The sequence below is a fragment of the Leucoraja erinacea genome, chromosome 19 (assembly GCF_028641065.1).
Source record: "Leucoraja erinacea ecotype New England chromosome 19, Leri_hhj_1, whole genome shotgun sequence".
Lineage (NCBI taxonomy): Eukaryota > Metazoa > Chordata > Chondrichthyes > Rajiformes > Rajidae > Leucoraja > Leucoraja erinaceus.
The window spans coordinates 13,817,828-13,831,883 of record NC_073395.1 but is presented as its reverse complement, the minus strand read 5'-3'; the positions used below and the strand labels follow the sequence as shown (position 1 = coordinate 13,831,883).

Below are 14,056 nucleotides of genomic sequence, written 5' to 3'. Positions count from 1 at the left end.
TGCTACCCGGTGCTGTCTGTGAGGAGCTTGCACGTTCTCCCTGTGACCTGTGGCCTTTCTCTGAGTAGTCCAGTTTCAAGAGTCAAATCAAGAGCGTTTTATTGTTCTATGTCCCAGATGGAACGATGAAATTCTTACTTGCAGCAGCACAATGGAATATGTAAACATAGTGCACTGTAAACAATATAATCGAAGAGAAAATAAAGTTCAGTGTGTGTTTATGCACATATATGTGAAGCTGGGTCTCCAGCATTGAGGCAGCAGCTCTACCGCAGTGCTGCCCCCTATTAAGAGATTGTCTTAAGTTCTGACCCTCTCCCAGTTCCATTGAGTGCCGTTTGGTCACCGCAGTCACCAAGCAAGTTACAGAGTACACCCTTGTGGGTAAAGTGCATTAAATCGTGCTGAACCTGGACAGGCAGGCATTCCAACACTTTGTGTATGTATGTTCACTGGGATGCTTTCAACGCACCGTCACTCCATCTAGTGATCCAGATAGATGTCTGATTCCTATAACACATTCCTAGCGTGAAGCTGCCCAGTGGATTTAACCACTTGTGGACCAGAACCTGACTGGTCACCATGAGTGACCAGTGAGCAGTAAAGTCTCTGTGGTGAAATAGTTTGAAATACTGAACACTGGATTATTACTTAGTTGGACTGGAAACATTTTGTGTATGTTGGAAAAGTTGGCAATTTTGGATAAAATCCAATTGAGATCAGGGCTCTTCCTAAAAGGTGAATCGGCATTCGCAGAGATTGCCAAGTGAACAAAATCATGAAAGTTATGGCCAGGGCTGGAAGGGTTAAATTATAGAAAAAGATGCGTGATTTGTGCTTGTCTTACATTGAGCAGCTGGTCGAGGGGCTGCCTCTCGGCGCCCGAGACCAGGTTCGGACCTTGCCTCGGGTGCTGTCATTTCTCCCTGTGAATGCATCGGTTTCGCTGGGAGCACTCGATGTGGGTGGCTCGATTAAAATCACCTATTGCCTTTCCGCTGACTGGTTAGCACGCAGCAATAGCTATTCACTGTACCTCAGTACACGTGACAATAAACTAAACTCAAACTCATAGCTAATGTTCCAAACCAGTGGACCATTGATATACTCGTCCGTTATGTGGATAGAAGGGTGAGAGGTGAAGGGTATTGTGCAGATCACAATCTCAAAGAGTTTGCTGGTCCTTGAGGTGTCAATGTTGGGCAGTCTACTCTTCATTTCACAATTTCACAAGGCCTTGATGCCTTGGATAAATCCATATGTGGGATGGTGCGATATCGCAGAACACGATAAGAATATTAATCACTGTCATGATAATAGTTAAAATGTGGGAACAGTTCAAGTAAGAGTCATCATAATATAATCTATATGGCTGATGTAATTTTACATGATGCTATTTTACAACTGAGATGCTGTCAGGTGTTTAACCCTTTAGTGTCTGTATGCAGCATTGTTGCCAATAATGTGTCATCAGCCACGCCACCAGGCGGAAGAGTGCACTAACCCCTTTTCCGGGGGTTATGTCAGTGCCCGGGTGGTACTAGAGAGGGACTATGCGCTGTCCACGGGCACCCTGGTGGATTTCCGGGACCGCTAGGCACCGCGGGGGAGGGGTTGAAGGAATGTATCCTTGACAAGGATTGTAATGTAGTTGTTTAATACTCAATATATTTGATATTTAAGAATATTTGTTTTACTTTGTATTATGGTGGTGGATTTGTTGGTATTTTGACAGTCTTTATTTCCGTTTTCCAGCATCTTTGTGATTTATTCCCCCCCTCCCCCCGCAAGGATGGTTTACGTCTCAATCAAGCAAGTCTCACTTCAGATTCAGATTCAATTTTAATTGTCATTGTCAGTGTACAGTACAGAGACAACGAAATGCATTTAGCATCTCCCTTGAAGAGCGACATAGCAAACGATTTGAATTAAAAAAAAAATAATAATAAGATTGGATAGGCATATGGATGGGAAGGGAATGGAGGGTTATGGTACGAGTGCAGGCAGGTGGGACTAAGGGGAAACAAATTTGTTCGGCATGGACTTGTAGGGCCCAGATGGCCTGTTTCCGTGCTGTAATTGTTATATGGTTATAAGTGTCCGGGGGGGGGTGATTGGCAGTCACCGAGGTACGTTGTTTAGTAGAGTGACAGCGGCCGGAAAGAAGCTGTTCCTCGACCTGCTGGTTCAGCAACGGAGAGACCTGTAGCGCCTCCCGGATGGTAGGAGGGTAAACAGTCCATGGTTGGGGTGAGAGCAGTCCTTGGCGATGCTGAGCGCCCTCCGCAGACAGCGCTTGCTTTGGACAGACTCAATGGAGGGGAGCGTGGAACCGGTGATGCGTTGGGCAATTTTCACCACCCTCTGCAATGCCTTCCGGTCGGAGACAGAGCAGTTGCCATACCATACTGTGATGCAGTTGGTAAGGATGGTCTCGATGGTGCAGCGGTAGAAGTTCACCAGGATCTGAGGAGACAGATGGACCTTCTTCAGTCTCCTCAGGAAGAAGAGACGCTGATGAGCCTTCTTGATCAGAGTAGAGGTATTGTGGGTCCAAGAGAGGTCATCGGAGATGTTGACTCCCAGGAACCTGAAGCTAGAAACACGTTCCACCTCCGTCCCGTTAATGTGGATGGGGGTGTGCGTGCCGCCTCTGGACTTCAGAACTGCAGTGGCTTCATGCATCATGGACAATCTGCCCATTCCAATGGTCAGTCTAATAAACCTACCCTGAACTGCTTCCAACACAATGTCCTTCCTTGAATAAGGAGACTAACACTCTACACAGTAGTCCAGATGACATCCCGCCAGTGCCTGATGTTACTGAAGCATAACCTCACTACCTTCGGGTCCTCAAGCATTGTCTACAACTGCCAAGAAAGGGGCCCGGATTTACCCAGTAAATTTTAAAATCTTCTAGCCAGAAGATGAGAGAGGAACATCATCCGATCATTAATCCCTTGTATCGGAGCTGTTAGAAGAGCAACACCCCAAATCAGAAGTCAGTAGAGAAGGCGCTGAACCTGCTGGCTTGTTGAACCGTTCCCTTGGGTCAGTGCGGTAGTGCAGCGAGGAGTGATGATGCATGAGTTTGATACTGCTGTCTGTGAGGAGCTTGCACGTTCTCCCTGTGACCTGTGGCTTTCCTCTGAGTAGTCCTGTTTCAAGAGAAGAGTGCTTTATTGTCCTATGCCCCAGATAGAATGATGAAATCCTTCTTCTTGTAAATTTATTTACAAGAAGAAGAATCTATTATTCTTGTAAATTTATTACATTTACTTTTGCCAAAAAAAAAGTGTCCTCCTGACCTATTTGACACTTAAAGCAGAGTTTTATGTAAATTCACTTTGTACTGAATTTAGAAACATAATGGCCCCTCTATTTTCAGGCCAATCCCAATATTAACTCGAGTGAGAATTTCTGCCCTCGGGCAACGAGCCTGATTTCTATCGTGTCACCTAAAAATTTGATAGTTCTGTTAATGTTTCTACTCTCATCCAAACAGTGAGGTGACACAACATACTGCTTAACAGACTGGAGAAGTGGGTGGGACTCTCTGGTTCTGTGCTGGACTGGTTCAAATCTTACTTGAAAGATTGGGATTATTTTGTTTCCCTTGGTAATTTTGAATCAGAACGTACAAAACTTACATGCGGGGTTCCTCAGGGCTCCATTCTTGGACCCATTTTGTTCAACATTTATATGCTCCCCCTAGCTCAGATTATAGAGCATTTTAACATATCCTACCACACTTATGCCGATGACACACAACTATATATCGCAGTGTCACCACATGACCATAGTCCCCTACACTCACTGAGTCAGTGTGTCAACATATCAATGAGTGGATGAACCAGAACTTCCTCCAGCTCAATGCAAATAAGACAGAAATTATTGTCTTTGGTCCCAAAAAAACAAGGCTAGAGGTGAGTGCTCAACTCGACTCAATTGCACTGAAAACCACAGACAAAGCCAGAAACCTTGGTGTAGTTATGGACTCGGAGTTGAATTTTAACAGCCATATAAAGACCATTACCAGATCTGCCTATTACCATCTAAAAAATATTGCAAGAATCAAGGGATTTCTGTCCAAAGAAGACACTGAAAAACTTGTTCATGCATATATTTTTAGTAGGTTAGATTATTGTAATGGCATCTTTACAGGTCTCAATAAAAAATCAATTAAACAACTGCAGCTTATCCAAAATGCCGCTGCCAGAGTCTTGACCAACACCATGAAAATGGACCACATTACACCTGTCCTTAAATCTTTGCACTGGCTCCCTGTGTGTAAGAGGATAGATTTTAAAATTCTGTTGCTGACCTACAAGGCACTGAATGGTCTAGGTCCAAAATACATCTCTGACCTACTTGTTGTATATGAGGTGCCTAGACTCCTCAGGTCTTCAGGGACAGGTTTGCTCTGTGTTCCCAGGGTCAGAACTAAAAAGGCTGAAGCAGCATTCGGTTTTTATGCTCCACACCTGTGGAACAAGCTCCCTGAACACCTGAGGTGTGCACAGACTGTAAGCGCATTTAAATCAGGCCTAAAAACACTGTTGTTTACTATAGCTTGTCTATAACCCGACATGCAGGTAATCTTAACCGTCTAATTTTAACCCTTTTATGTGCTTTTTTAAATCGTTTTATTGTTTCATTGACGTTGTTTTATTATTCATACATTTGTCGTATTGCTTGTTTTGCAATTTTTAATTATTGACGATTTTATTTTTTCTTTCCTGTAAAGCACCTTGAATTGCTGTTTGCACGAATGGTGCTATACAAATAAACTTGCCTTGCCTTGAAGTTATCACCTGCACTTGCAGCACTAGAGACCCAGGTTCGATCCCGACTATGGGTGCTGTCTGTACGGAGTTTGTACGTTCTCCCCGTGACAGAGTGGGTTTTCTCCGAGATTTTCTGTTTATACTCGCACTCCAAAGACGTACAGGTTTGCAGGTTAATTGGCTTGGTATAAGTGTAAATTGTCCCGAGTGTGTGTCGGAAAGTATTAATGTGCGGGGATTCCTGGTCGGTGCGGACACGGTGGGCCGAAGGGCCTGTTTCCACGCTGTATCTCTAAACTAAATTAAACTAAATTAGAGTGGTATGTACGGCTGTAAACTCTAGTTTAGTTGCTTTATTTTCTCCTGTTCCATCTTACTTTTAATTGCCAAAACTCTGGGCGGGAAAGTCGATGCCTTGAACTCTTTCTCACTGCTTGGATGACAGTGCACCATTAAACTCTAGTCCAGTATGGATTTCAAGCTCCTGTAGTAATTTTATTTTCTTTTTCCTTGAATTTATTTCTTCTTTCTTTCCTTTGTAAAAATTCTGCTTCCCATCTCTGGGATTCCATCCCGTTGTTCCTTTGCTCAATTTGAAACCAATGTGTTTTCTATTTGCAAAGAGCAAACTTCAGGAGAAACTCATTGAGTCGAGAAGCATCTGTGGACACCAGGGCTTGGTCGACATTTCAAGTTGAAATCCAGTATTCCTTTCCCAACTCTGACCAAGGATCTCTGATCTGAAATTTTAACTTTTTTTATACACAGATGCTGCCTGACCTGTTGAGTATTTCCAGCATTTTCAGTTTTCACTTCAGATTTTGCACCTGTAGTCTTAATTTTCCTGGTTTTATTTTTATCAGATGCGAATATCAAGCATCACGCGGCAACGTTGTGTTGCAGATTGAGTTTAGTTTTAGATTAGTTTATTGCCATGTGCATCGAGGTACCGTGAAAAGCTTTTGTTGTGTACCAGCCAGTCAGCGGAAACACAATGCAGGATTACAATCGAGCCATCCACTGTGTACAGAGACATGATGAAGGGAATAATGTTTAGTGCAAGATAAAGCCAGTAAAGTCTGATTAAAGATCACAGTGGCACAGCGTTAAGGTTGCTGCCTTACAGCGCTTGCAGTGCCAGAGACCCAGGTTCGATCCTGACCACGGGTGCTGTCTGCCTGTTTCCACCCTGTATCTCTAAACTAAACTAAAAGATAGTCGGAGGCTCTCCAATGTAATCTTCAGGTCCATAGAGTTGGTGGACAAATTTGAAAGGAGATTGATCATATTGTAACAAAATGCTTGCACACATCTCGCAAATGATGCAGAGGTTTTGTTGCTGTTGCTGGAGCTATTTGAGGGCCAAAGACTTTGTAGAACATTGGGAGAGAATTTCTCCCATTCACAACATCACAAGACCTTGATGCCTTTGATAAATCCATATGTAGGACCATGTAGCTTCACTGAATATAACTTGGATGCAAATTCCAATCATGATAGCAATGATACGGCAAGAATTATTCAAGTAAGATTCATCAAACTGTAATCCATTCCGCAGATGTTATTTTCGTCATCCCATTGTAAAACTGAGACCTGATCTTTAACCCTTACGTGCCTCCTCTACACACCAGTGTTGGAAACACCAATTGTCCCTCCAGCTGCTACCCAGCCCAGGGTGAATGGCCCACTGTTTTCAATATTCCCATTTGCCTTTCTTGCCTTGCTTTCTCCTCGGGATTCTGAGTAAAGGAACATCTCGGATGATAGTCACAGATTTAGTGGGTGGCCGTACAAAACGAAGTTGCATAGGAACTGCAGTGGTGAATCTTTGGAAGTCTCTACCCTGAGGGACTGTGGAGGTTGGATCATTGGAAGTATTTAGAGTGAAAATAGATGCGTTTTTAAAAGCTCAGGGAATTAAGGGCCCTGGGGATCTAGCATGGAAGAGGAGATTAAGTGAAGATCAGTCAAGATATTGAATCATGAGGCAGGCTGGAGGAGATGGTGATCTTTGTTAAAAAAAAATTTTTTTTACCTTTTCTTTTGGGCTCCCCCTTCCAAAAAAACAACTTATTTTTCTCGTTTTTTTTTAATGAAAGCAGGACCAAGTATTGGAAGTGCCAAATATACCTGATGGGGCTCATTCATGCTGGGTATTGTGCAAATCTTCTACCTCGGTTATTTTCAAGCATGATTGTGCTTTTATTTTTCTGACCTCCTTTCCAGTGAGTGGAGATGAATGTGTGAGAATTAAGTATGTGGTCTGGATAGATTGGATTAAGATATATTAAATTAGAGGAGAGATAGCAGATCTAATCTCCAATAGATATGAGATTCATTATTGAAGAGAGAGGGCCAGCGGATAGTTTTATATTAAAAGAGAGAGTAAACAAATAATTAAACAGATTAATCAAATATCTGTTTCGTTTACAGCAGAAGACAAATGGTTCACTGTTAATGTTGGGGAGCTGAGGATCCAGTGTGAGTAAGGATTAGGAAATAAATAGTAGTAGTAGAAAAAGCAGATTTATGGACAGTTTCTTCCCACCTGTTATCTGGCAACTGAATCATCGTACCACAACCAGAGAGCAGTGCTGAATTACTATCTACCTCTTTGGTGACCCTCGGACTACCCTTAATGCGACTTTGCTAGCTTTACCATTGCGCTAAACGTTATTCCCTTATCATGTATCTACACTGCAGATATAATAATAATAATATCTTTTATTGTCATTGCACACATAAGTGCAACGAGATTTGGTATGTATGGATGGATTGTAATCATGTATTGTGTTTCTGGTGACTGGTTAGCACGCAACAAAAAGCTTTTCACTGTACCTTGGTGCACGTGACAATAAACTAAACTGAAACTGAGAAATAACTGGGATAAAGTCTTGACAAATTCATTGCTTTAGTGACCCCTGCATCTGGGCAGCTTTCTGCCTCCAATCTTCCAATTTGTTTTAAAATGGGCCCTGTGGATTGAAAAATGCTCCTCAAAAAAAAAAGAAGAGGAGAGGGAGCAGAAGGAAAAAAGTCCCATAAACTTTAGGCCAGTCAGCGTGATGTCGGTTATGGGGAAATGCTGCAATTTGTTACTTGAGTGTGGCAACAGTATAGTTAAACGAATGAATGTCCAGGCAAATCCAACACAGTTTAAATGAAAGGAAATCATGCTTAACAGACCCAATTGTTATTTCGGGTTGGTTTGGGAGTTGCAAAGTAGATGGGCTTGTGAGGGACTGTCATACTAATATAACCATATAACAATTAGTTTCTCAGGATGCATTTGATTAATGCTGCAATGTTGAAAAACTATATTTTGCATGCTGGTATATTTTCTTTGCTCCACCTGTTTTACTGTGTAAGGCTTAATTGTATTCATGTATTGGATTATAGAGTCATGCAGTGTGGAAACAGGCCCTTTGGCCCACACTGACCAACATGTCCCTTCTACACTAGTCCCACATGCCTTTGGTCTATATACCTCTAAACCTGTCCTAACCATGTGCCTGTCCAAATGTTTCTTATGCCCCTGTCCCACTTAGGACACCTGAACGTAAACCTCTGGAGAGTTTGCGCCCCACCCTAGGTTTCTGTGCGGTTCCCGGAAGTTTTTGTCAGTCTCCCTACCTGCTTCCACTACCTGCAACCTCCGGAAACCACATGAAAAGCTTGGGTGCAGCGCAAAGTCTCCAGAGGTTTCCGTTCGGGTTTCCTAAGTGGGACAGGGGCATAAAACGCTGAGATAATGCCTGCCCCAACAACCTCTTCTGGCAGCTCGTTCCAGACACTCACCACCCTTTGTGTAAAAGATAATTAAAATATATTGATTCGACCGGCCGTCTCTCTTCAATAATGAAATAAAAGGTTTTCATTGTATCTTGGTACACGTGACAATAATGAACCAACATCAATAAGTTGTCACGAGGTATTGTGCACGGTTGCAGCTCATGGGATTTAGGGTGATGTATTAACAGTGGATTGATCAGGTTTGGAATGGCAGTGTAATTGGGGGGGGATCAGTGTTTGGGGTTCAATTACTTGCAGGTTATTACGGAGAGGCGGATAAGGAGATGTAGTGTGAAGTGCCGCAGACTGCTGACATTGCATAGCTGAGTGGGAGCGTTAGCTGTGCAAATAGATTACAAAAAGATTTTGTCTCGTTTAAGTGCTGGGCAAGAAAATGGCAGGTGTTAGTGGGAGAGATGAGAGGTTGGAATAATGGGAAAATTGGTTTTTTTTTCTAGTTATTAGAAGCAATTTGGAGCACACGAAACAGAAAACAAATATGCTGGTTCAGCACTACGTCAGAAAGGCAAATGGTACATTATCAGAGTGCGTAGAGAAGAAGGATAAGGAAGTATTGCAGTAATTAGGGCTTTAATGAGACCAGTCATGGGATACAGCATGTACTTTTGTTTTCTTTACTCACGGAAAGTTTATTGGTTTAGTGGAGGTGGTGGGTGGGGTGCTAGCTGACTGTGTTGCTTCTTTGCATGAGGCCTGTTTGTTCTATGGGGAGGAGGTGATGATAGGATTATTTTCCTCTGGTGCAGAGAATGTGATGCCACTCCAATTGATGAGAAAGCAAAATATTGCAGATGCTAGAAATCTGAAATAAAAAATGAACCTGCAAGAAATGTTCGGCCAGTCTGGGAGAGGTCAGGGTTATTGTTTCGAGTGAATACGTAACCACAGAACTACTCGTGATAGATTGTGGACACTGATATGAGGAGGACTTTCTGGAAAGAAAAGTCTACTTTTCTCGTGTGTCTACTTTGTAAATTTTGTATGATCACAGCATTTTTATAAACCCCTGCATGTGCGGATAAGTGCTCTTGAAAAATAGTCAGTTTAATAGAGGGAGATGTGGAAGCCAGTTCATGCAGATCACTCTCGTGAACAGCAATGTGTTTGTTTGTTCCAGGTGTTGGCCAGGGGCCCATTTTTTTATTTGGATTAGAGATACAGAGCGGGAGCAGGCCTTTCGGCCCACCGAGTCCGTGCCGACCAGCGATCTCCACACACTAACACTATCCTACACACACACAAGGGATAATTTACAATTTTACCGATGCCAATTAACCTACAAACCTGTATGTCTTTGGAGAGTGGGGGGAAACCGGAGCACCCGGAGAAAACCCACGTGGGCCATGGGGAGAACGTGCAAACTCCATACAGACAGTACCCGTAGTCAGGCACGAACCCGGATCTCTGGAGCTGTAAGGCAGCAACAACCATTGTGCCACTGTGCCGCCTTTAGACAAGAGGGAAACCACCCAGGTTAATGCCATGTAATCCTTCTGTCTGCATGAAAATTAAAAGTAAACAAGGGGAGGATAAAATAATAGGTTGATGACTGGGAGGAGACTCCAGTTGCGTAGAAATACTGGCAATGATCCCTTGAGCTCTGAAATACAATCTGTGCAATTCTATGGAAAATTACAGGAGTGCTATAATGTCCCTGCAATTTTAATAAAGGCTCATCCAGACAAAGCAGGTCTGAAAATTCCCAACCATGTTCGTGAACCTTCACATTTTTAGTTTTAGATTTTGAAGAACTGTAACATATTTGCATTTCAATATAAATGCTTAAAGGGGAGGCATGACCTGGACCTGGCTTGTTGGAATTCTTGGCACTAATCAAATACGCTCAAGATGGTTGAAATTGATACATGTCCAAATGTGCCAGACCAGTTTCAATCTGGGTTTAATGCGTTTAGGGCTGTTTGCTCAAGTTTATTCTTTGCGATCCGTGGTTTTGCAGTCAATACCTGAGTGAAACAATACACGAGTCTGAAGAGGGATTCTGACCCAAACCTGCGTCTTTCTGTGTCCTCCAGAGACGCTGCCTGACCTGCTGAGTTCATAAATTCATAAGTCTGATTCCTGGAATGGCAGGACTTTCATATGAAGAAAGACTGGAAAGAAGAAAGAAAGAGTATAGGAGCAGGGAGGTTCTACTGCAGTTGTACAGGGTCTTGGTGAGACCACACCTGGAGTATTGCGTACAGTTTTGGTCTCCAAATCGGAGGAAAGACATTCTTGCCATAGAGGGAGTACAGAGAAGGTTCACCAGACTGATTCCTGGGATGTCAGGACTTTCATATGAAGAAAGACTGGATAGACTCGGCTTGTACTCGCTAGAATTTAGAAGATTGAGGGGGGGGGGGTCATAGAAACTTAAGTTGGACAGGCTAAATGCAGGAAGATTGTTCCCGATGTTGGGGAAGTCCAGAACCAGGGGTCACAGTTTAAGGAAAAGGGGGAAGTCTTTTAGGACCGAGATGAGAAAATCATTTTTCACACAGAGAGTGGTGAATCTGGAATTTTCTGCCACAGAAGGTAGTTGAGGCCAGTTCATTGGCTATATTTAAGAGATGTAGTTTGTTAGATGTGGCCCTTGTGGCTAAAGGGATCAGGAAAGTCATAGGAGCAGAATTAGGCCAATTGGCCCATCAAGTCTACTCTGCCATTCAGTCATGGCTGATCTATCTTTCCCTCTCAACCCCATTCACCTGCATTCTCCCATAACCTTTGACACCCGTACTAATCAATAATCTGTCATTCCCAGCTTTAAAAATATGAAGTTACAACAGCACTTTGTGTTTTTTGGTAAATCTGCATCTCCTTGTCTCTACAATTCCTCGGCTGGGTTCTCCACAATGTTGGCATTTAGGTAAAGAAATGGCTGGGCAAGATTTTGGCCCCTTCATTCAATGGACTGAGTTGGTCCTGGAGGCATCTCATTGAAGCTGGAGGTGGAAGCCAATCCACAACTCCAACAAGTCTGGCTGAACACGAGTATGTTATAAATCTCAGTTTTGATTATGATTGCGTAACCAGATTGGGAATTAAAAATTCCAGAGATTCGCAAACGGCTGTGAAGAGACCTCGCCTCTTCCCCTATCCAAAACAGCCATCCCCTTTGCATGGAGGTCTGTCCTCTAATTCTGGGTTCTTCACCCAAGAAAACAGCCTGTCTCAGCCAGGCTAAACCCTCTGAGAAGTTGGTTTCAGTGAGGTCAGTCCCTGTACCCCTACTGCTCAATCATAAGACAGTTTTGTAGAGGGTTGTTGGAGCAGTGCAGTTCTGACCCAAAACATCAGTCACCCACTCTTTTTCTCCAGAGCTGCTGCCTGACCCACTGAGTTACTCGAGCACTTTGAGACCATCTTTGGTATAAACCAGCATCTGCAATTCCTTGTTTCTGCATCTTGAGAACTGTAACTAGCTGCATGTTGAAGGAAGCATCCAAAGTATTGTGTGGGTTATTGAAGGGTTTTGAATGATAACCCTTCAAAAGAATGTGATTAGGTGATGAAGGGTGTTTGGCCCAAGACTTTAACTCTCATTCTCCTTCTACAGATGCTGCCTGTCCTGCTTGAATTTCCAGCATTTTTTGCTTTGATTTCAGATGTGTGGTGTCAGCAGTTTTATTGATCTTGTTTTCCCCGCCACACTGGCGATGATGGTCTATAAATGGGTTTGGGTTTGATGGTCTTCAACCTTTTGCTCTTTGTCCGTGCAGGTGTGGGCTCACAAGTGGAAGTCTTTTCCCCTCACACAATTCAGTCAAGTGCCTTCTGCAGTGTGAAGAAGCTGAAACTGGAGCCGGGTTCTAAGTGGGATATGACCGGGTATGGTTCGCACAGTAAAGTCTACACCCAGAGCAAGAGTACGACCATCTCGCAGTCGACAGTCAGCGCCTCTCTTCAGATTACCAACCCCACGCTGACCTACGAGCAGACGGTGATATTCCCGGCCAGCGCCGGTCACATTGTCTTCACCACCGCCAACAGCACGTCGGGCCTGGTGGCCGTTTCCGCCCAGGCCTTGGGAGGTCCTCAGAACCTGACCCGCCGCATCACCGTGCGCCTCCTCGACACCTACCAGAAATGCAGCCTGAAGCGGAAGAGTGAGGAGCTCGAGAACACCAGCAGCGTGCAGATCATCGAGGAGCATCCGCCAATGCTTCAGAACGCCACCAGCGGCACCACTGTTGCCACGGCGGCCACCTCCACCGCCACCTCCAAGAACAGCGGCTCCAACAGCGAGGGCGACTACCAGCTCCTGCAGCACGAGGTGCTCTGCTCAATGACCAACACGTACGAGGTGTTGGAGTTCCTAGGCCGAGGGACGTTTGGCCAGGTGGTCAAGTGCTGGAAAAGGGGCACCAATGAGATTGTGGCCATCAAGATCCTGAAGAACCACCCGTCTTACGCACGACAGGGTCAGATCGAGGTCAGCATTCTGGCCAGGCTAAGCACGGAGAGCGCCGACGACTACAACTTTGTCCGGGCCTACGAGTGCTTTCAGCACAAGAACCACACTTGCCTTGTCTTCGAGATGCTGGAGCAGAACCTGTACGACTTCCTGAAGCAGAACAAGTTCAGCCCGCTGCCCCTCAAGTACATTCGGCCCATCCTCCAGCAAGTGGCCACCGCTCTGATGAAGCTCAAGAGCCTGGGGCTGATTCACGCCGACCTCAAGCCCGAGAACATCATGTTGGTGGACCCCGTGCGGCAGCCCTACCGAGTCAAAGTGATAGACTTCGGCTCAGCCAGTCACGTGTCCAAGGCCGTCTGCTCCACGTACCTACAGTCCAGGTATTACAGGTAGGTTCAGGTTTCCGCTCCCCTTTTTGTGCAACTCTCGTGCTTTACATCAAATTGGGTTTGCTCTGTTGTGTTAGCTCAGCTCCAACGACGACTGGGTTTAATCACTGAGAAACGTTATTTTTACTTGCTTGAAATTTTAAAAAAACAACTTGGGTGAATTTGCCTAAAGTCAGATTTCTGTTGGCCAATCATCTGTAACCCATGGAGCCCCTACTTTCCACGTAACTGTGGCAATCCGGTGTGTTTATCTAGCTTTCTTTACATGTGCCTCATCATTAGAGCGGAAATGAAATTCCAAGCATCAGGAGGTTAGACGTGGGTGAGGAATATGTTTGTCATCACGCATTGGAAGAAGGTAAATTTAAGGGGGAGTTTTGTGTGAGGGAATTGGGTGTTATATGCGTTGGATGCAGCGGAGAAGATCGTAGACTATGCGTGTATTTTTGTACTTTAAATTCATTGGAATAATTTATGGAGAATGAATGGGTCGGAGTATCCTGTGCGTGGATTTTGAGCCATCAAAGACATTTTGGAAATACTGAGAAGAAGGAGGCTTGTGAGACTGGGAGATACAGGGGAAAGTAAAGGCAGTGATTACTTTGTCGCATTGCATGGCAGGGTGAAGGGAAAAAAATCTGAGTGCA

The 14,056-nt window shown here is 44.2% G+C and overlaps 1 protein-coding gene across 5 annotated transcripts in view; it reads left to right on the top strand.

Moving 5' to 3' along the window:
• hipk2 (homeodomain interacting protein kinase 2) overlaps positions 1-14,056 on the top strand; it is a 183,355-nt gene that overhangs the window by 38,259 nt on the left and 131,040 nt on the right. For all 5 annotated transcript variants that reach the window (XM_055650352.1, XM_055650351.1, XM_055650353.1 and 2 more), the window contains one exon: positions 12,323-13,409. In XM_055650352.1, the coding sequence (XP_055506327.1) occupies positions 12,323-13,409 (1,087 nt within the window). The remainder of the gene's footprint in view (positions 1-12,322; positions 13,410-14,056) is intronic.